Genomic DNA, 23466 nt, shown 5'->3' on the forward strand with positions numbered 1-23466 from the left:
CGTTGAACGTTGAAACCGATAGCCGCAGCCCTGTGAAACAGTATGTTAACCATCGCCCAGTCGACCACCACCAGTAATAGTGCAGCCCTGTTTTGACGCCATTTTACAGGCAAAATTGTGTGTGTGTTTGACGCGTTGTTGTATTGAAACAAAAAACCAGAAATTTTCCTTCGGCTGCAAAAGGCAACTGTTTACGGCCGGAAAAAAGGGAGGAGCTTCTAGCAAAGATGTCGCAACGCTTTGCACCTGGCCAAGCGCCGGTGCAGTCGCGCTATCAGCCACCACCACCGGCGCCCGGCATGCGTCCCTATCCGCCGCCAGGCGCCTCTTTTCCGGTGAGTTTTTCACGAATTTTTCTGCACTTACGGCGTTCATTTAAACATGTATAATCTTATCCACAACAGCCGCGCGGGTTTCCCCTGCATCCGAACACCACGCAACCCGTTCCCGGCACCGCGAACGTGGCCGGAGTACCGGGAGTTCCTGGAGTGCCCGGCGTACCGGGACCATCGCTATTGCAGCGCGCCGCCCAACAGCCGGGCTTTCAGAGCAGCCTGCGAGGCACTGGAGCCGGTGGTGGTGGTGTCGGTTCCGGCGGAGGCAGCAAGAGGTCAAATGAATCCCGCAGTTTGGGCGGCGGCGGTGGAAAAAGTGATTTTGTAACGGCCAAAAAGAAAAAGAAGCTGGCCGACAAGATACTACCGCAGAAGGTGCGGGATCTGGTGCCCGAATCGCAGGCGTACATGGATCTGTTGACGTTTGAGCGGAAACTGGATGCCACCATTATGCGCAAGCGTCTGGACATTCAGGAGGCCCTTAAGCGACCCATGAAGCAGAAGCGCAAGCTGCGCATCTTCATCTCGAACACATTCTATCCCAGCAAGGAGCCCACAAACGATGGCGAGGAGGGCGCTGTTGCTTCTTGGGAATTGCGAGTGGAGGGTCGCTTGTTAGAGGATGGCAAGGGCGATCCCAATACAAAGATCAAACGCAAGTTTTCATCGTTCTTCAAGTCGCTGGTTATCGAGCTGGACAAGGAGCTGTACGGTCCAGACAACCATCTGGTCGAGTGGCATCGTACTCACACCACCCAGGAGACGGACGGTTTCCAGGTGAAGCGACCGGGCGATCGCAATGTGCGCTGCACCATCCTCCTGCTGCTTGACTACCAGCCTCTGCAGTTCAAGCTGGACCCGCGACTCGCCAGGTTGCTGGGCGTACACACACAGACCAGGCCGGTGATTATATCCGCCCTGTGGCAATACATCAAGACCCACAAGCTGCAGGATGCCCACGAGCGGGAGTACATCAATTGCGACAAGTATCTGGAGCAAATTTTCAGCTGCCAGCGAATGAAGTTCGCTGAGATACCGCAACGCCTCAATCCGCTGCTGCATCCGCCCGATCCGATTGTGATCAATCATTTCATTGAGAGCGGGGCGGAGAACAAGCAGACCGCCTGCTACGACATTGATGTGGAGGTGGATGATACGCTCAAAAACCAGATGAACAGCTTCCTGATGAGCACTGCTAGCCAACAGGAGATCCAGGGGCTGGACACTAAGATTCACGAGACGGTGGACACGATCAACCAGATGAAGACGAACAGGGAGTTCTTCCTGAGCTTCGCCAAGGATCCGCAAATGTTTATCCATCGCTGGATCATCAGTCAGACGAGGGATTTGAAGGTTAGTCGTGTTTTCTATGGGTCATACCGTTCTCTAAACCTTTTCCACTTTCAGCTGATGACTGATGTGGTAGGCAATCCGGAGGAGGAGCGTCGGTCGGAGTTCTACTACCAGCCATGGACGCACGAGGCCGTTTCGCGCTACTTCTTCACCAAGGTCAACCAGAAGCGGGCCGAATTGGAGCAGGCGCTGGGTATACGCAATGGCTAGGTGAATGCTAAGCTGATCTCCACCAGCCAATTCGTGGAGTCAACGTCAAGCGACCTCCATAAACCGTGCGCACGGCAACTCTTTTTCCTTCGCCAGTTTAGTTTAAGCTTAAAATATATCCCTTTTTTTTCCGAAAAACAACTCCATCCCGTTCCATAACGTAATCCCTTTTCCAGTTGTCCCCAAATACCCATATCCAGCAAAAATATTGGACTTAACAGTAAGCTAATTAAATGGCATACAAATATAAAACAGATCTTTATAATTTGATCCAGTTCACTTTTTAAAACACTATAGTTTAATTTTTATTACGTGTCATTTCATTTGATTCTATATATTAAGCAGACTTCTGATGCTTTTGGGTTTCCTTTCAATTTCATTAAATGCATTTTGTGTTGGTTAATTGAGATATTAGGATCACTTATAGGCTTCTATTACGATTTCATGTTAACTGATTGTTTCTAACATCCGTTTTGATCTACATTTGGATATATTATTGTAAAGTGTACCATTTGGCTTTTTAGTTGGCCAATTCAAGAATTAGAAAGGCCAGCGCTTAAGTCATCTGCCATTATTTCTAAATTTCAGCTTAAAAATAAGTGTTTCAGTAAATTCCATAGTCTTGCAATCTTATGTTTCTTATTGATTTAAAATGGTATAAAATGCATAAAATGGTATAAGTTGACGCCACACAAGCACACAAACAGTTGAGTCTACAACAGAGAATTAATATCACTAATAAACTAAAGACGGACTCGGATTACTACAACTCGGACTAAACCTGAAGCTATAGGCGGAATGTGCAGCCTTTGCTTCTCTTGCTGATATAGTATCAATTTCGCTTTTTACGATTGGCAACAGTGGAAGCGCACGAGCTGTTGGCCGTATCTGGTGTCTCGCTAATGCCCAGACCCGTGTCCAGACGACTTTTGTCCACCGGATACAGCCAGCGCTGGTACAAGTAAATAATAAACACAATATCATCGCGCAGACAGGCCACCCGATGGGCGGTGGGCATGGTGATGATGAAAGCAAAGAAGTCATCGATGAAGGTGTTGAATGCTTTATACATAAATGCGCGCCACGGCAATGCGGCCACGGACTTCAGCTTGTAGTTCACAAACAGTTGCGGCAACATGAACAGAAAGCCGAAGGCGTACACTCCGTTCACCAGCGAGTTGAGTGTCCAAGAGTACCAGGAGCGGTGCGGCTGGTAGAGGAGCGAATAGACCGCTCCGCATATGCAAAGCGGATACAGCAGATAGCTCAGATACCGCATGCCCTGCCTGTCGAACTGATCGGTCTTTTGCTCCTCCGCCAGCTGCCCGGACTGCACATCCGATTGCTTGCCATTCCGCCGGTCAACTTGCTCCAGCTTGCGTCGAATTAGGCCACTGAAGCTAAACTCCAGACGCAGGATTTTCTTGCACTTCCACAGCTCAATGAGCGTGCCCAGGCCAACAGGCACAAGAACCAGGTACGAGGTATTCTCGTCCAGCAGATAAAAAAAGATCACGATCTGCGAAAACGCTCGCCACATTGTGGTACGGCTTGATAGCCCCTCATACGACTGCTTTTTACGCCAAAAGGCCACGTCGTTCTTCAAGCTCAAAAAGTCGAAGAGCATCTGCGGGAAAAACGGAAACATTAATTAGTAATAGTACTTGAACATATGAACGTATATTGAAATTTTAGGCGAGTCATACGTTTCTGTTGTATTTCTGATATTATATCCTGTCCAAATCTTCATTTTCCCAAGGATTTTCCAATCCCTACTTACATGGATACTGGACACAAAGATGGTGCCGCACAGCAAGTACACATTAGTGTCCGAGAAGATGCCCTTCACCTCGTCGATGTCCTTGGTGGCAAATCCAATGGTGAGCAGCGCCTGGGTGGCGTGTTCCATGAGCAGCATCAGCCGGAGCTTGCCCACACCCACGGGCTTGTAGTGGAAGCTGAAAGTGAATTCGGTGGTATCGCGGGTGACGGGCACCAGATTCTTTAGACGTGTATTAAATGTATCAGTATGCAGGATGGGCAGGATCTGTTGATTGCGATTGACGCGTATCAACGGTGCCATTTCCGGTGGGACATCCGCTTGCGAAACGGAAAAGAGATCGGTGAGCAGTGTGACGTAAACATTCGAGCGTATGTGGGTGCTGGGACGTCCGGAGGTGGAAGCTTCCTTCTTGTTCTTCTCCTGGGCAGCGGCTGCTGCTCCTTTCTCTGATTCTCCAAGCAAATTGAAGGCCTCCGCTCGCGGCACCATGTAATCCGTGAGGCTCATCGTATGGACAACGATGGGCCCATCTCTGCGCAGGCTCCGCCATTCCAGTGGCTCACCCTCCAGGGCCAAGACCACATGAAAGTACAGGGAGCCGTTGCGGCGCGTCTTCAGCGGCACATCCACTACGAAGTCATGCTCAAAACTCTGATCATAGTCGAACCGCTTGGCCTTGTACAGATCCCGCACCTCGGAGGCAATGGGACTTCTGCTGAGGGAGGAGAACAATGCCAGCTGGAGGCGTGGCCGATCCGTCAGGAAGGATGTGTAGCACGGAACACCGCTGCACTGCAGTGTGTTGAAGAGCTGCGACATCTGGTAGATGGAGTGGCCGATGTACGCCAGAAATGCCACGCCTAGCAGCGTGGAGATCGATGGCAGGGCCATGTCCCCCTCTTACGGTTTTCTCGTTGGTGCGTTGACCGGCGGAATGGTGGGTGGAGGGCGGTGGGCGGTGGTTGCGAGCCGAAGAAATTGGGGAAACTAAAAACTAGACTCAATTTTTCGATTTTCTGACCTAGGGCCGGCAAAACATCGGACGAAGCTATCGATAGTACCGGTCGTGTTGATGCCCGAAAGCTTGAGAACTATCGGTTTCCTGCATTAACGGTATTTACTGAGAGTCTATGTTTCAAATTACAACAATAATTATTTTGAAGTACGTACGATTAATATCGGTCGCTCCGATACATCTCCCGGCACGTGTATACAAACTTTCTTCTTTCCTATCTAAATGCGATAATTAGCTCAAACTAAGACCAATGGAGTCTTCGATATGCCGGGTTTGTCTGGAGCAGAAGGAGAACATGCTAAACGTCTTCTTAGCTACACCGGTATCCGGGATTTCTATAGCGAGCATGATTTCACAGTGGAGCGGCTACCCAGTTATGCCGCAGGATCCCTTTCCCAAGACCATTTGCCAGCGCTGTGTGCAGGATGCGCACAATGCTTACGAGATGGACTACGCGCCAAAGGACTCGGTGAAAGAGGAGTTGGTGGAGGAGAAAGAGGAGAAGGAAGCAAATGAGGGAGAAAGAGCGAATCAGTTCGATATACAACTGAAGGAGGAAATAATCGATGACAGTCAGAGCGCGCTGGAGCCAACCGATGATTTATGCAGATTTTGGGGGGACTCCCACGATAACCAGGTTCCACCGCACGTAATGAACGAGCCACTGGTGGAGAACGATGAAAATGACTGCCCCAACTCAAACCGCAAATTGGAGCAGGAAACTCGGAACTTCGAAACCCAGCAGAAACCCAAGAATAATAAGAATAAGAAGGAGATGGAAATGATTAAGTGCCCTGAATGCCCAAAACTGCTACCGAGAAAGAGACTTGAGCAGCATGCGGTAACCCAGCAGGATAGTCGACCATTTGAGTGTCCCATCTGTGGGAAGGCCTACAAACTATCTAGCCACCTTAAAGCTCACAGCTGGGTCCATTTGACCGGTGACCGACCTTACAAGTGTTCACAATGTCCCAAGTCCTTCACACTAAAATCCAATCTTAGGCGCCATGAGAAACTACACAAGACGGAACCTAAAGTAAGGGTCAGGAAGCTGAAATAGGCAGAGGGATAGAGCCAAGTTGAAGAACGGCCAGGAAGCTAAAAGACTTCTGCATCGTACATATAAGGGATCTCCGGAATGCGGACACCTACAAAGTACCTTATAATGATCATATATAAGATCAACTTTTTGTATATAGTTTACACACACATGTTAACCCTTTGCCCTACAAACGGGTTTTAGAATCGTTGTCTTTATTTTGAAAATGTGGTTTTGATTTATGGTATATGGAATATACCTCAAGATAATATGGAATGAACTTCAAACGCTTGGACTTTGTATTTGGTAGCAGTTTTTATTTAAAGGTTTATGTATAACAATATACAGCATATAGTATATACAAAATGATTTCATAAATTTAGGTACTAGAGTTTTATATAATTATAACTATAAAGTACTATGTATAACTCTCTCTTCGTCACGCGCAAAATTTCCAAACCTTTGGAATAAATTAAAGGACTAAAATGTACACATCATGAAACAAAAATATGACAAAAATAGTTTGAATCGACTTGCACGCTTCAAGTTGCACGTCATGTTTTCCTCGATTTTGATTTGTTTGTTTTTTTTTTTTAGCTTCTGTTTTACTCTTTGTAACTGGAACACATTGTATGTGAAAAATGTGGTGCAGAGTGACAAGAACATGTATAGATAGCGATCCGAAATAGTCGAGGGTGCAGATGAGTCGATGCTATAAATATGTGGGCATTGTTTGATAGACAAGAAATAGATAACATGACAAAATGGAGGGTATAAATAATCGGAAATGGGCGGATCTGGGCTCAGGACTTAGGCGAGGCGTTTCTTTCGACTAGGCGACAGGATCTTCAGCATTGTGACGACGGGCGCCTCAAAGGACATCGATACCACGAAGGACAGGAAGTAGGAGGCCACCGTCAGACCGAAGAACATGACAACCTGGAATAGGAAATGAAAAGGTTTAATTGGAAATGAATTTTTTAAAAATGAATTTTTAGAGCAATCCTACAGCAGCTGCAGCTTCCAACTCACCATCAGATCCCCGCCCAGGTGAAGCGGCGCGTCCGAGTTGAGCGCCATGGAGCGGATGACGATCGGGTGGACCAGGTAGGCGCAGTAGGTGACGCGGGAGAAGGGATAGAGGCAGGGCGCCGAGAGCAGCGAGTTGATGTAGCCGCCGTAGCCCGTGGAGCAGGCGATGGTGATCCAGGCCAGGGAGAGCGCCCAGGCCGAGTGGCTGAGCGAGCTGTAGGCGGCGGCAGTGAACTGCGACAGGTCGGCCTTGTACAGCCCAAAGACCAGGACGAACAGGTTGAGCATGGCCAGCGTCCAGGCGGTGGCCACCGTCAGCTTGGGCAGGCGGATCTTGCAGTTGGTCCTGAACAGAATCCAGCCCACGGCCATGCCGATCAGATAGGGACCCAGGCGAGTCCAGGGCTTGTCGTAGATCTTGTCGAACAGCGCAAGCGGATCGTCTGTGTTTGGTCGATGGTTGTTGGTGAACGCAATCACCGCCGTGGTGATCCACGACAGCACCAGGAACACCAGCGTCGTGATGGCCGAAAGCTTGAAGTGACGCACGCCCACGATCAGGATGATGGCACCGATCATATAGAACTGCGTGTCATTCGCCAAATACCAACTCCAGAGCATGCACTGTGGGTTTACAGAATGAGGGGGTTATTGTTGCTAAATAAGAAGTAACTAGCTTGGAATATTACTACACCCATTCCCTTGTAAGGCCTAGAAGCTAAATTGGAGTTTAAAGCATTTATAGCACTCACCATCTCGTCGACAGGAAACAGGGTGTTGATGTAGAGGATGTTGCGCCACCAGTAATCCGGGCAGGTGATGTGATCCATGGTGGGTGGGTCGAAGATCGAGTAGGTGGCCAGGTACTTCATGGTCACCTGGACCACGCCCAGGACGAACAGATAGGGGGCGGTGAGTCGCATGAAGCGGTAGGCGACCAGGCCGAAGAAGTGTGCAGTTCCAGCCGTAAACTCATTGGCTCCCTTGCTCAACTTGTTCAACTTGCCCTTGGCATTCGTGCGGAAGTAGATGTACGAGATCAGGAAGCCGCTGATGAAGAAGAAGGTGTCCACGCTGAACGGCCCATTGGTGATGGCCTGGAAGAAGAAGTTCTGCTCCACCTCCTTGCGCATCTCCATGTTGTCGGAGTACTTGAAGACCACGATGCACGTGTGTCCCAGAATGACCCAGGCCATGCTGAAGGCACGCAGTCCATGGATGCACGGAATGGTATCCGCACCCACATTCCGATCGCAGATCGCATTGAAATTCGTTATCGCCGAGAAGGAGAGCAGCAGCTCCGAGTAGATGCTCAACTTCTCTGGCTCATGCAGATGCCCCTCCAAGTGCTCATCCGAGTTGCTGTTGTTGCTCCCGCTGCGATGATGCTCGTGGTGATCGTGATCCGCATCGTGTTCGTGGTGGTGTCCATTGCCGCTGTCATTATCATTCGGTGGCAGATTCAGTACCAAAGCATCCAATTGCTTTAGCGAATTCGAGGACTGCGAGTGATCCGACTGCTTGAGAGGATCATCGTGGGCGGTCATCGTGTCACTGTAGTCTGAGGAGGCACACCCGATTCCCGAGCTCGTCTCGCTGTTGTTCATCATCTCCTTGTCCTGGCGACGCAGTGCCTCCTTCAATTTGCGCCTCAGGTAAATCTCGAACAGGGTGCCGCAGCAAATCAAGCCCAACACAATGCTGGATACCACACTAGAAGCAGATAAGTGTAATTCAGTGATATTATTAACTATAAACAATTATATATAATTATTATAATTATATTATATATTATTTTCATATAATATAATATAAAATTATATATGGTTTTACTTTGTATTAAATGAAACATTCAAATATTCAATTTCAATTCCAAAGAAAAGAGCTATACAAATCAGTATTTTACTGTAAGAAATTGTTCTCCGTGCAGTTTCAACAGGCATGGGGAAGCATATAATCATATTAGCCGCTAATATTTTAAGTTAACAAATGGAGTTTCGCTTTTTATTATAATTCGATTTGGGGGAAACAAAATTTCACACAAATCGACGGACTCAACAACTGACTGACGCTAATGTCCAAAACCAACTGGCCAAAAGCCCAAGAGCTGCGCATTGTGTTTGTTCAATTGTTTAGTGGACTCTGGCATTTTTGAAAGTGAACTTTTGATTGGTGCCTTGGGTGGATGCGATATGCGATTCCAGCCACTTACATCAGCAGGCAGAAGGTCTTGTCCGCCCAGATGTTGAACTCCTTGTCGGTGGGCACACGGATGTCCAGGACTCGCAGATCCCGCGATGGTAGCTCCACATGGGCCTTGGAGCTCATCAGGCCGATATCCGCAATGGAGCAGCTGGAGGGCAGGCACATGCCCACGTAAATGGTGCGCAGCTGTGGGAACAGGACATTTAATAAGGCTTTTCCTTAGATTTACAACATATTTGCACTTCATGAGGTCTCCTCGTGATTCTCTTACCACTTGGGTGGGCAGCGTCTCGTTGAGCTGCATCTTGATCACATAGAATCCGGGAACAAAGGGCGGCGGAGCGTTGTAGACACTGCTGTATCCTTGGGTGTGAGCGGCGGCGAAGGGCAGGCCGCTGTTCTTCGTCTCGCCCTCTGGAGAGGATGCGGTCGAGGAGCTGTTGTCCTTGCCGGGAGCACCGATCTGGCCGTCGTCAATGGCATCGCACAGGGCCAACGAACCCATCCAGTAGTTGTTGCCGTAGAAGAAACCGGATGTATAGTGACCGGAAGCATCGTCCACTGCAAAGCAAATCGACAAAAAGGAAGAAAAGAGAAGGGAAGGGCATCAGAAGCGCTCGAAATGCAACATGCTCGCTGCACTGCGGCCAGTGTGAGTGGGGCATGTGTAATATAATAAATAAAAAACATAAAACTGGCCATTATGCAATTGCAGCGCAGTCGTCAAGTGCCAACTTCAAAATGCCGCCATCAACTTGATGACTTGACGACTGAGCGGCGCAAGAAATTCCCTGTACTCGTAAAGCTTCAAGTTAGGCTAAAAAGGTGTGTAAATGTTTTATATTACAATAGTCTGTGGAAAATCATGGCATTTCAATGGTTCCTGTATCATTATGTTACATGGGCTCAAATGTCCTGATACCTAAAGTGGTTTCTAGCTGCTTGGCTCGCAAATGGCACTTAGTAGATGGACAATACAGTCCAACTGGAGTACTAGAATTCAGATTCAATCCTGGCCCAAAGCAGCTCCACCGATTTATTTGCACGAAGTTGAGGCTGTTTGCTATTTGTTTTCGTTTTCTTGCAACCAGTTGCCAAACTGGGGACTTGAGACTGCGACTGGAACTGGGACTGTGGGTCCAACCAGTTTTTTTATCGCTGCTTTTCTGTTCGAAAATGGCAACTTAAGTCATGTAATGGTCTTTTGTTCGGTTGGCGTGGTGACACGGGGAAAATGGCAACTCTTACGTGAGCCAACTACGAGCAATTATCCACTGTCCAGTGCTTGGACACTTCCCCGATGGCTTGGCCAAGCAGGAACTGATCTCTGGGTAATCTCTGGGTTACACAAGACCCGGCCATGACCATGACGAGCCATCCGTCGGAAATGTTTGCCAGCATTTGCATGTGCCGAAATCAGAAGTGTTTACCAAATGTAGTGGTGAGCAAACGCGGAAGGAAAATGAGTTGATGATTTGTGGTTCAATTTGGACGAAAAACATGAAATAACAGCTGGTTTTTATCAGCTACTCCCATTCGTTTTACAACTAAACTTGGTGCAGCCGTGATAAAAGTGGTTTCTGTTTTCCAGCACACCCTCATCCGATCTCTGCGTAATGTTTAAACATGTTTTCAATTTAATTTAGCGATTGAGGTCATTTGATTTGCTGGTAGTCAGCATTTCATCACAAAACCTCCATCGTCCATCGATACGCCAGCACATGGCACTGCGATACATGTGATGTATGTACTTCTTCAATTGAACGTGTCATTCAGGCGTTTAACGCTCTTGGTAAATGGAAAAAGGTATATGGTACATGGTACATGGTAAATGGAAGCTGAAGCTAAAGCCAAAGCTGCCGTCGAATTCAAACAAGATCAACAGATGGGGCCGACAATGGGGCTATCAAGGTGACATGTCCGACCACCAATGCTCCCAAGTCAGATGAACTTGGCAGCGGCTACCGAAAGTCGATGCCGAAGCTGATTCAAAACAGATTTCATCGCGTATTCTTGTCCGGCGATTCGGAAGGTCGTTCAGCATGTGATACCCTGTATATAGGTCGGGGGAAAGCGGTCCAGCAGGTGGGGAAATCGATAATCACGATGCCAGCCGCACCTTAAAGCGCAGCCAATTTTCTAGCAGCAGCGAAAAATACTCGCAGTAAGTACAATATTTAATATTTGATTACAAAATATATACAGTTACCAAAATACATCTGATTTAAATGGTAGAGCCGAAAATATAATGCCCAAAGCTCATTAAATTAGCCAATTGAGCACTCGCCATACGGAGGCTGTTTACAATTTCGCAGAATCTCATTGAAAGCCTGGCCAAGATCACTGTGCACTTGACTCGCTCGAAAATATTTGCAAGAAGATTAAGATATATGTGTGTTCAGCTGAAGGTAAGGACAAAGGCGGGGTAGGCAAATGTGTTAACACACCAAATCGCCGATTGCAGTCGACCATAATGAGTGGCGAAAAATAGCAACAAAAAGGCAAAAAGCAGAAAACAATGAGGGCGGGACCCAAAAAGCCAGGCCAAAACGCGGTGACATAGCTGTTGAAATCCATTTGATTGATGAAACGATTGTATAAATATAATGGCAATAAATAATGTGCTCTGCCCGTCAAATAGTGGCCATTATACGATACCTTTGTCGTTTCGCCTTTTGCCATTTTTATAAATATTTTTCTGTATCCACTTTCCGAACAGTTGCGAAATGGCGCAAAGTCAAAGCTGGCGAAATTCATAAAAAATACAACGCGCCTCAAATGCTAACAGTTCAATTAAGGCCCGAACAGTATTAATTTTTAAATGATCTGCGTCACAAGAACCAAAAATAGAAAAAAGAGAACAACAAAAACGGCCATTGCATTCCATAAATAATATTTGTTTACTATTGTTTATCGGTTTGAAAATTTACATTTGGACACCACGATAATTGCTAACTGGTAGTTGTTGAGGCTTCAAAATTTATGCATGGGCTGGCTCTTGAAACGCCCAAAAAGTATAAATCCATCGTGTAAGACGGCCAGCTTTAAGCCAAGTTTTTATGTTTTACAATTTTCCAAATTGTCCCAGGAAAGCGCCCTTCAAGTGCCAATAAATTAGCTTTGGCGGCTCTTTCAAATGGTTCGCATCTGCGAGTTAAAACAATCGTTTTGGGCAACTAAATTTGGCAATTGCGTACTGATGTTTGGCTCTCTCATTAGAACCCCCTGAGTCAATCGAAATTTCTGTTAATGTGGGGACATTAGAGGCGTGTGTTGTGGATTTAAGGTCCGCTCGTTTGTCTTGGCCAAATAAATTTCCTGTCATCTAACACGCAACTCGGCTTGAAGCTGCCAAAGTCTTTGAACTTGGGCTAGGCGTTCTGTGTACTCATTGCTGAGGTGTGTCTACTAGATCGCATCGCTAGGATACATAGTTGGCCATGTTTGGGGCTAAAAATGATGATGCCGAAAGCTATTTGTTCTTTACATCTCACAGTGTAGTTCTCGAAATGGCTGCTTTTATAGTTTGCAATTTTAAGTCTTGATTTGAGTCTCTTTGATACTTTGCTTCAGAATGATATGATATTCTCATACATTTATCATAATAAATACTGAATAGCATTCTGCGTGGCTAGTCAGCTTGTGATTCCTAATTACTTTTTGCATTTCCCCATTTTTCTGCTATAGTATGTAATAATTACACCTTGCGTTGCCTAATTGAGTGGCATAATAAAACGCGACTCGCTGGCAATTTTACGCTTGAAGATGCGCAAAGTCAGATCAGCGGAGCTTGAGATACTCGAGTGGGCCAGATAGTTGGCCAAATAAGATGAGGCGCTTACTTCCTACTTGCCACCTGAGGTTATGGATACGTATTACGTGGCGTATGAGTGTGAGTATGAGTATGAGTATGGTATGAGTATGAGTATGAGTATGAGTATTCGTATTCGGGTCTCGTTGGCCCACAGTCAAAGTCTTTCTTTCTTTTCCCGCTTTTCAATGTCAATGTTGGGCAGCCGGGGGCTTACACACACATAAATCTTATCAAAGAGCTCCCCTCGGGGTCTTTCGACGCCCACATCGATGACGAGGTAGCCAGACGAAAGTAAGAGTTGAAAGAAAAAAAAATAATTAATGAAAATAAGAGCCGACGACGAGTCAAAGAGTTGGCCTGTCTTTGGGGCTTTTGGGGCTTGGGTTTTTTGGACTCGCCACAGATTCGGCACAAGGTCAGCTGCATCTTCAGCTTTGGTTATTTCGCCTGACTAACTGGTATTCCGATTTCTGAATTTCGATATTCGAATTTTGGACTTGGTCACTGACACGTGGCAATGCCATCATTTTGCGCAATGGACCGCTGATGAGCGCCCCGAACCAATTAAATTATTTCTGCGCATTTCTTTGCCACGGATGGCCGGAGAAACTGGTTTCGGGTTACCAGTTTTTGGCCCAAAACTTCAGGGCTGCACATTGGTTTTTTCCCTTTTTCTTATATACTTGTATATATATTTTCTTTTTTTTTTTGAGGCCCAGCAAAATGTGAGTCACTTATGGCAGTATCGTTGACGAGCGTCATTGCCGAAACGATTATTTGATGGGCTAGTAGCTTGGAATATTTGTGGAATAATTAGCCCAAAGAGTGCAGAGTCACGGTGCATTGTCAGCTCATCGCATCTGAAATTAGCTCGTCTTTCCACTGATTTATCTATTATCTAGCAGAGTGGAAGATAATGGTTTGCTTGCTCGAGGGAACTCTAATCATTTCGAAGTTTGCAGTGCAGTATGACGTAGGTACTACATATATTTTTCTTTTCTTATAATAATAAAATAATATGAAATATGCATGTTTCTGACTTTGTTATAAATATTTTATGCATGTATTACATGTTGGTAAATAGTTCTGGAGGAATTCTTGACTATGACTTCGGCATTTTCACACATCCATCCAGCAATTGCATAACCCTAATGCGCTGTAATCAAATTGATACGACCACCCAAAATTGCAATTATGGTCAATAACCCCAAATTGAGAGCTCGTCCAAATGGCTGTCGGCCGTTTCATAACCGAATGGCTGGAAATTAAAATTAATGCCGGGCACGTCGATCGATCCAGCGATCCAGCGATCCAGCGATCACCTGCCGCTATTGTCTCTCGCTTTTATTATTGTTTTTTCAATTTCTTTGTATTTTTATGTCTTAGTTTTGTTGTGTCTGCATTGGGGCCGGTTCACTTTTACCTAACGGAAGTGATGTCTTGCTTTTACCCAGTGTCAAATGCAAATGGGTTGCATGGTTATGGCATGCGGATCGAAATCAAAGTGGTGCATACCAAGGGGGTGTTATTAATTAAGGGGGGTGGCTGTCAACCTTCGGCCGCAATGCAACTCGACTAGAAATCGATCGATTAGCTTTTCGCTATTTTTTCGTTTCTTTGTTTCTTATATTTTGTTGTTATTTCTTTTTTTGCATTTGCCCAAGACCGAGTGTCGCATTAAACTTGAAACTACAAATGGATTTGGCAAGCGTCCCGCCATGACGGACACAATTCGCAATGATCGAAATTAGCGCCGTCTCATGATGGAATGCAATTTCTGTCTAATTATCGTGTGTCTGGAAGCTGGTCGTAATAATTCCACTCGGAGTTGCCTAATTGTGGCATTTAGGCGTTCGCTTTGCCCTCGAACAGTCTGCGTGTTAATTGCGTTTGGTCGGCGCTCATCTAAGTGAAATATTAACCCGGTGTGGGCATTAAGTCCGCCCTTCTTTATGAAGCCACTTTGAACATGAAATTATAATGGCTTTGTATACGCATCCTCACTTTGCCTTTAAACACAATACTTAGCGCGCAATTCGTGGAAATCTTTCAATAGACATAAATTTACATTTTATTTAAATGATTATTCTAGCCTCAAATTTTAAGCAAAGAGGAAAAAATGAAAATAAATAAAGGCACTAAGTAATATTTCAATTGATTCTAAAGTTAGTTGCTATAATGTTTACCTTTGTTGATAAAACAGCATTTTATTAGGTACTAAACAATTTAAGTGTATGTATAGTAGCAATAATCTCGCGAGTAAGCACTTAAAAGCCATTAATCAATTTTTATTGACTTATAGAACGCAGCGCTGATAAGTAGACCACAATTTGCAGTGATCTCTGATCCTAATACTCCCCCCTCAAAGAAGTCGATCATTCCGGTGGAGTTTCTTATGCCAAGCGATCGGTATTTGGCCTAGACCTTTTGGACCCCGACACGCTACCGACTGCCACTTTTTTCGACTCGGCCAATTGCAGTGCGTGGCGGGGATTTTAATTACGCACAATTATCCGAAAACGAGTTTGTTGCCTAAGTCATTCGTTAGAGGGGGGAAATAACTTGGCCAAAATCGCGGTCAAAGTTGAAAGTATTTTACATACATGTCTCCACTCCAATGAACCGTTATTGCAAGCAATAATGACCAACAACGTCGTCTTGGCATAATTTCATTTTCGCTGTAAACATAAATAAAAACCCAAACAAAAAGTGAGGAAAAACAAAAAAAAACTGCAAGGCATTGCAACAATCAAATTAAAGTTACATTACATAAGCTAAGCTTGTGTCCAGTAGAGTGAGATAGAGATAGGTAGGCCAAGAGGCAGAGCGAGAGGGAGAGGGAGAGCGAGACAGGGGGGAGAAACAGAGATACACTGAGATTTTTTTGGGGAGAGACCGAGAGAGACTTGTCGCATGTTGCCGCTGTGCTGATATTGCTGCCGTGTTTATTTGTTGTGCAATTTCAGCTTCTGCTTCTTCTTCGTCTTGCAGGCAAAAGTAAATACAGCAATGCGCAAGTAATTAGCAGTGATCGCGCAAATAATATGCACCCGAAGAACAAGCAAACTCTACTTGTTTTAAAATATGTAATATTACAACAAATGCCGAAATCATTTTATAACTTTGCATCCCGGTTTTCGGGATCAAATCATTATTAGTTTGAGTAGCATAAAACAATATGTATTTCTTTTACATTTCCTTTGGCACAAGACACCTATAATTCTGAGCACAACTGTAGGCGTTGGACTTATACAAGTTATGGGAAAGCCGTAGAAATTATGTTGCGTGACGTTTCATTTCGCACAAAGGCTGTAATTGGGCCTGTTACCCCCACCACTCCTTCACTGAAAAGTCGGCTAAGTATATTGGCCTAAAAAAACCGTTGTGCATTGTGACCAACTAATGACCAAACAGGCTGCTAAGCCCATAACCAAGCCATCGAACCTCGATCACTTGTTGGCTTACTTTGTTAACTTGACTTCGTTTCAATTTTGGTCATTTCGTTCAGGTTTTTCGAACACACAGGTGAAATGCAGTACGAGGTCAAAACAGCAGTGATTTGCGCATTTTCCCGGGCAGGCAGCAACAAAAGAGATTGCCGTTAACGATATTTCTTTACCCGGAATATTTGCAAAACATAAAATGAGTATTACAAAGATTGTGAAAGCTTTTTTGATTTTTGAGGAAGTTTAAAGATTGCCATCCATGATGATGATGAGACAATATTTGCACTTCCTCTAAGACTTTTGCCGACTGTTTACCCGCGTCTAAAATCAACAAAGTGCCGAAAAAAGTACAAATTCGTTTTCGCTCTGCGATTCGACGAAGCCTGGACCTTCGACTTGACTTCCAAAATGCAATTTTTTTGTCACGGCGAGTGCATTTCAGGGCAACCTTCAACCTGCCAATCGAGTTCAGCCAAGCGTACCTGCCACCAAACTATTGCATTTGCAATTGCAATGGCCATAGCGAAATAGACAGAAAACACTAGCGAAAAATGTGAATTAAAAAGAAGTAAGAACAACCGCAGCAAAAACAAAGGTAACACCGGCCACCATTTATTAGCCATTGATCTTGGCCGAGGATTGGGAGCTCCAGATACGAAACCTGTGCGGGAAATGGTGTCCGCAGCGTTTAAATAACAATTTCCAGCCTGTGTCCAAGTGTCCGAGTTCGAGTCCGGTTTACTATGCTGGCTGGTTGGCTGACTGGCTGGCTAGCTGGCCAGCAGGAAAAACTTTGGCCCTGACTCCGCTCACGTGTGGCAATAAAACACACAATTTATGTGAAGACATTGACATAGATGCCCTGCAAGTTACAGTCTCCCGGCTTTTTGCCTCCCGAAAAAAAACAAATACCCAATGAGCCAATGAACGAATGAGTTGGAGGCGGTGGAGCAAAAATTTGAGTTTTATAGGATTTTTTAATATTATTGCAGTAATATAAAAATGCGTTGAAATAGGTTCCGAAAAATAAATGTGTAGAAAATGCATACGTTTAGTAAAATTCACAAATTTTTTTATAATATAAACCAAATGGAAGTACAAAATGAGCAAAAATTAAGGGGAAAATGTTTAAGTAAAATGAAGAAAACTGCTTTCGCTGGAAAAACATATTAATATTTCTCAGATAAAAAAGGCGATATAACCAGCCATGCAAAAGACAACTCCCCAAGTATTGCAGTTAGTTAGTTAACTGCGATATTTAACTGCTCGTTAATTAAAAGGAAATTACGACGAACTTCCGAAACGCTTTGGCCTTTCTCCCCGAAACACTTCCGCATGGCGGGAAATGCATTTTCCTTAACGGCCATTCGACTGCCTCGCTCTCTAAATGGGTTTTCCCAGACTCCATGAACTTGAACCGTGGCTAAAAGGCGCTTTTCAATGGATGTGCTCACTTTCCGGTCACTTTGGCCCATGGTGCAACCAGTGAAATAATAATAAAAAAGAAACGCAACCACTTTTATTTCGTCTGTCTGTCTGCTTTTTTTTTTTTTCCTTTTCGGGCTCTCTTTCTCTTTTTCTTGTGTTTTGCGTTAATTGATTACATAACCAGCATCTGGAGAGTGGTTTTAGCTGGCCAAGTCAGTTGGTCAGTGGTGCTTTGTCGGTCTCAGGTTGCTGGAATCGATAGGATTGCTTTTTGGGTGGTGCGGCAACTTGTCGCAACTAAAATAAAAAAATAAAACCAAAAAAAAGAGAGAAAAACCAAAAGCCAAAAGCCATCGAACAATCGAAAATAAAACAAGTCCCACAACATGTATTCATAATTCAGGCTTTTGATCTCGGCCAGTCTCACTTTCGACTGCAAATACTGCCCAGTCGATCCAATTTGATCTGGTCGTGCAATTGAACCGTTCCATTCCGTTATTCAACGGCCCAAGCCCACTGACATAATGACCAACAAAAAATACCCAAAAAAATCAGCAAAAAAAACAAATTTTGGAAAAACCAATTTACCGAATGGGGAAAAATTCGGCGAAACACCATGCGAAAAATTAAACCGCCCATCACGCCAAAAGTTTGATTGAGTTGCTGCTGCGCAGACGCAGTCTTGCTGCTGCAGTTGCTGCGTGTTGCAGTTGCTGCTGCGGCTGCGGCAAGAACTAATTGCGACCTTGGCGATCACTCGCATCGTATCGTGCACTTATGAGATTGTGTGCTTGCGGGCAAAGCACACTCGTCTATGCGGCGACTCTAAAGTCTCTATATCTATACAAGCCGCGCATATAGTATCTGCGCCGATCGCCAAAATCGGCGAATGGCACGTTCACACACACACGGCAGTGCAGATCGGTGGTTTTATTTTTCAATCGAATGGGTCGCGAACAACGAGATCAGCTTTAAAGTGGAAAACGTCTGTGGCAACCGCGATAACATGGAGGCAAGTGAATGCCCAACCCATCACGTATCAAATCTTTGTTTGTCGTCCGGAAGAAAGATTCATCTGCGGCCACCTTCATTCCATTTTCTCTTTATCATTATAATTATGTAATTTAATTTGTATATTATTTTTATATTACTATATTTATTATGACTAAAGTCTTGCTGAGGGTTAAGGTTCAACCGCGAGCCCAAATTATTTTTATCATTTTTATTTTTCTGCTTTAATCTCTGGTAAATTGATTTTGCGGACAGCAATCTTACATTAAGATTATTAAAGGTGCTGGTTTTTATAATTGAATGCAAGAAGTTGCTTGGGCTTTGGTAAACAAATTATAGAATAGACCATGCACAATTGTAATTTTATACAGTTTGATAACTGAATGGAACTGCTTAAGAGTGACCTAAAAATAATGACCTAAATAAAAAGATTGTAAAAGTATATCTTCAAAAAAAATATAAATTGATATATGTACATATGCAATTGAAGTATTATTATTTCGTAAGGTTGAGTTCCGAATAGGATTTTAATGCTTAAATGGAGAATTGTGTGGCTATGTTGCATTCTCTTTAAGACCAAAAATGAAATAAAATATATTTTCTGGAAAAATGTGGACTAAGAACAATCTAGTAGAAAACGCCGTTTCCCTATGAAAAATTCACTACTTTTGCACTTACTCTTGACGGCCCACATCTTGGCATCGCTGAGCCCGCCTAGATAGCTCCGCATGTCCCGACTGCAGTTGGCGGACACTCCGGCGGAGCTCTCCACCTGACCCCACTGGGCGGCCAGGACGGCGAGATCGAAGACGTTGAGGGCGTCCCTGAGGCGACGGGTTTGGGACAGGTCGTAGCTGAGTTTGGGGTCACCGTGGGCTGGTAGCAGTGTGGCAGTCGTAGCTTCTCCGTGCAGACTGAGGTTAATCACATTGTGCTGGTCCAGGCCGGAACTTAGGTTATGTCTGCCCGGCGGAAACTTGCCATCGTCCTTGTCGATGGCCGCCTGCGGCGTTGCCAGCAGCGAGAGCAGCATTGCCAGCACCAAAGTCCTGCGCATCATATCGCTCCGTTGCGTTTGCGCCCTATAGACGATTTCTATATACTATGCAAATTGGCTGGGCACGACGTTCCTGCGATGTCTTTTGCGTTGCTTCTTTTCTTTTCGGCCTGCTTCACTTTCACTCCACACGAACAAAAAAAAAACAATAATAAAATCCAATTCGGGTTAACAGGGAATTATTTATATATTTTGCACCAGCATTTTCACAACCAAAAAAAAATATAGGTGATAAACACACTCGGCAGAGCCGTCAGAATTCGGTTTTATTCTTTTCGATTTTTTTTGTAGCACTTCAATTTTTATTTTGTGTTTTTTTTCTGGAATGGGAGTTGTGGGGAAATGTATTGAAAACACACGCGCGGCTTATTCAAAATTTTCAGCTTTTATTTATATTTTTGGGGAGCTGCGACGACCGCTTGGCATGAACGCACGTCTACGAATCGCGACTGCGCGTCTTGAGCAGCTGTAAAAATATGTTAACAATTCCAAAAACGCAGGCCCAAAAAAATGGAAAAAAATCTGTGCTCAGCTCAAGCTCGATCTCGATCTCGGACACTCTCTCACTCTCGCTCTCTGGCAGCGCGGGTTCTCCCTCTGTCTCTGTCTCCCGAAAGCGCAAGTTGTACCGTTAGCAGCACTTTCGTTGCCAGCTCGGGCGCTCTCTCCCGCGCTCTCTCTCTCTCTCTCTCTCTTTCGGGAAAAAGCAAAAGCCCTGCGTCATCGACTATGTGGTAATATCTTTCAGTGTGTGTGTGTGTGCGTGAGCATTGTGTTATGGAATTTCGCGAGAGTGTGAGTGTTGCAAAAGTGGCCGCAAAAATGAAATTAGCCATTGATATTTGAATACGCGACGAGGTCTTGAGGATCGCAATCACTATAAGCCACTATAGCCATATAGCCAGCGGTCCCAAATTCCAGCCAAGTCGGTCAAATCAGTTAAGCCAAGTCGGTTAAATAAGCTAAATGGCAAAATCACATTTTCGAACGTCTCTTAGGGGCCTTTTAAAAGCCCAGCTTCGAATTAAATTAACGCGTTGCCATAATGAAGAGATATTATAGGTTATAACCGTCTTATTAAATCAAAGGATCTTATGACAACCATGAAGAATTTGTACGTATTCCATGCGTTGTTTAAAGGTTAGCGTATGCACCAATCGGTTCCAAAATTGGAAAATAAAAGATATTAAGTTAATGTCAATATTTGAAATTGGAAACTTTCAGCACATGAATGAGTTATAAATGACTCACCCAAACAAGAGTTGAATAATTTAAGGGGTTATTCACAATGCGATTTACTAAATTATATGTTTACTAAATATCATTTAAAATGAAATACCTTTGTTGATTTATAAGGAATAAACGATCTTAGAGAAGATGTGTTTCTTATCCCGTTTTGTACACATGTAATATACGAATATGATGATATAACAAGGTAATTACAATTAATAGGCGCACATTGTAATATTAGGTTCATTTAAAAGTAGATTGTAGATTATTTGGTTCGGGCTGGAAATCACTTTTCATACAGCCACTTGCTTCCAATCCCATTCGAATTCCAGGCTTCCAGCTGAAAGAGCAGGAATGGGAATGGAGGAATTCGAACGAAAATGTTGCAATCGTTGGAATAATTGTTGTTGTTTCGGTGGTGACCTGTTTTTAAGCACTCACACACTTTTGATTACAAAAAGAGAGAGGGAGTAAGAGATAGCTGCACCTGGTGCAGATTCCCCCCTTCTCTCTCGCCCACAAACCTACTTAACTCAAGCATTTCTCGAAAAAAGAAGTTGTAAATTACGTTTGTTTGGTTCCCCAACTATATATTGCCATATATTGTGCAATATACCAAACGTTGACGTCGCTCGTGCAATGCTTTTCAATTTTCAATTTTCCACAAAAGCCAAATAAAAAGTTGGGAACAGAGAGAGATGCAAGATGCTAAGCATTTACCGTTAGCAAATGGAAACCAGTTCTGAGAAGTAAAAACCGCCGAAAAGAAGACGCAGAAGAAGCAATAATGCTGCCAAAAATTAAATGTTAAGTGGTAAAGTGAAACAAAATTGCATTTTGTGCATTTTCAAGCATTTTCCGTAACAAGCCAAAAAAGCAGAAGCCTGCAGAAGATCTTGCAACGGTAAACTGGTTTGCAGTTCGAAAAGTCGACTGGAATACAATAAAAAAAACTGCATCCAGAAGAAGCGAGCAAAAGGAGCGAAAGAGTGGTTAGCAAGGGGAGCGGCAGCAAGGGAGTGAAGGAGAGCTAGAGGGAGAGCGAGACGCACGGATTGGCATGAATGAAGATGCAAATGAAACACCAAAATATTTAAGGTTAGCCTTAATATCTCAAGTGCACTCAGCAAAAAACTGCCTCAAATGCTACATATGTGAAATAGTGAAGTATTTTTTCGCAGAGTAGATAAAAGAATACCTGTCGGTTTCGCCCCAGCATAAATTGAATTTGCATATGTATGTTTGCTGTCTTATTCGAAGTTAGAGTGCTGAGTATTTTCGACCAGTGTAAGGGTCTGACCGTCAGTCACTCACGCGGTCGTAAGGTACACGTAAGGTCTGTCAGCGAATGAAAACCTGTCGCCCCACCTGCCCGACCCCCCTGATCCCCAATGGGGTCGAGCTCATATCTTAATGAGAAAAGTGAAAGTGTCAAGAAATAAGCAAAGCGATGGCCGAATGAGGGGCTCAGTTTAAAAGTGAATAAATAAGAGACCACTAAGCCAAGTCGAGAGATATGAAATTCAGTCAGAAATCAAGACAAATCCGGCCGGGTTATCAATTAGCTAGCCGATAACCGAAATACACCGAATATTTTGGGTCGCGGTCTGGGAATTGTCGTAAAGCTCAAAGCTCATAGGATTTCCATTTTAAATGATCGAAAATGATGTCTCAAATTATGAAAATTAGAGATAATCTCTTGTAATGTAGTGCAATATATAAATCATTGGAGTTTCCTCTGTGAAACATTGGATTTGGGTCATGTTGAGTGATTAGCGATTTCAATCGGAAACATCTTAATTAATAAATAATTTATAATCCAGTTCCTTTGTCAATAATGCCAATAAAACCCTGAAAATGGCAAATACACGGGCGAGATGTGAAATATATTTATTTTAAAGATCCAAACATGAAAATGTTTTCCGTATTTCGTATCTGTAAGATACATTTCTTTGTTGTTTTTGATACTTTCATATATCTGAGGCGTTTTCTTGCCTACGGCTCTTTAAAAGAGATGTGTATCCTTGTGACCGACATTACTTAATTCCTGTAAAAGAATCAATGCTCGGTTTCTGTGAGTGATTGTTTGTTCGGATGCACGCTCGACAATCGGTTTTGACACTGTATAAATCATTCGACCAAATATTTAGTTGCACAAATTTTCACATTTTTTGGATCACTTGTTGAGCCTCGTTGCTGGGTTTTTGTTACTTTTTAATGCTATTGTTGATGCTCACTGCGGTTAATGCTGCTGTTAATTGTTTGTTGCTGTTTGCTGTTTACGCTTGCGTCACGCCTGACATTTTGACCATGAACGCATTTCTTGGCAAGGAAAAACCGAAACGCACGGAAGATCGCACGGATGAAATTGAGCCGAATGCTGGTCGTAACATTTAAACTTTTATTTTCCACGCCGTCTTTCCCCATCTCAAAATTTATATCTCTTTTTTATAATTACTGCATTTGCAATGTTTCGTGTGGCAATAGAAGAAACTACCGTTAATTAAA

At 44.1% G+C, this 23466-nt stretch overlaps 4 protein-coding genes across 4 annotated transcripts; 2 read left to right on the plus strand and 2 right to left on the minus strand.

Annotated features, from left to right (window-relative positions):
* Window positions 1–30: 30 nt before the first annotated feature.
* Window positions 31–2150, plus strand: LOC6551037 (brahma-associated protein of 60 kDa). The gene is made up of 3 exons (XM_001978268.3): window positions 31–335; window positions 405–1688; window positions 1743–2150. The coding sequence occupies exons 1-3, from the start codon at window positions 228–230 to the stop codon at window positions 1896–1898; spliced, it is 1548 nt and encodes a 515-aa protein (XP_001978304.1). The 5' UTR covers window positions 31–227; the 3' UTR covers window positions 1899–2150.
* Window positions 2151–2160: 10 nt separating this feature from the next.
* LOC6551038 (cleft lip and palate transmembrane protein 1-like protein) lies at window positions 2161–4761 on the minus strand. The gene is made up of 2 exons (XM_001978269.3): window positions 3679–4761; window positions 2161–3525 (listed from the first exon to the last, which is right to left on the minus strand). The coding sequence occupies exons 1-2, from the start codon at window positions 4570–4572 to the stop codon at window positions 2731–2733; spliced, it is 1689 nt and encodes a 562-aa protein (XP_001978305.1). The 5' UTR covers window positions 4573–4761; the 3' UTR covers window positions 2161–2730.
* Window position 4762: 1 nt separating this feature from the next.
* On the plus strand, window positions 4763–5756 carry LOC6551039 (zinc finger protein 107). Its single transcript, XM_001978270.2, has 2 exons — window positions 4763–4843; window positions 4932–5756. Exon 2 carries the CDS (start codon window positions 4947–4949, stop codon window positions 5754–5756), a length of 810 nt encoding a protein of 269 aa, XP_001978306.1. The 5' UTR covers window positions 4763–4843; window positions 4932–4946.
* Window positions 5757–6031: 275 nt separating this feature from the next.
* Window positions 6032–20237, minus strand: LOC6551040. The gene is made up of 6 exons (XM_001978271.3): window positions 19350–20237; window positions 9244–9533; window positions 8980–9158; window positions 7520–8480; window positions 6768–7391; window positions 6032–6674 (listed from the first exon to the last, which is right to left on the minus strand). The coding sequence occupies exons 1-6, from the start codon at window positions 19729–19731 to the stop codon at window positions 6546–6548; spliced, it is 2565 nt and encodes an 854-aa protein (XP_001978307.1). The 5' UTR covers window positions 19732–20237; the 3' UTR covers window positions 6032–6545.
* Between the last annotated feature and the right edge of the window lie 3229 nt (window positions 20238–23466).

This window comes from Drosophila erecta, unplaced genomic scaffold (assembly GCF_003286155.1).
Source record: "Drosophila erecta strain 14021-0224.00,06,07 unplaced genomic scaffold, DereRS2 tig00000126-arrow-pilon, whole genome shotgun sequence".
In the NCBI taxonomy this organism is placed as follows: Eukaryota; Metazoa; Arthropoda; class Insecta; order Diptera; family Drosophilidae; genus Drosophila; species Drosophila erecta.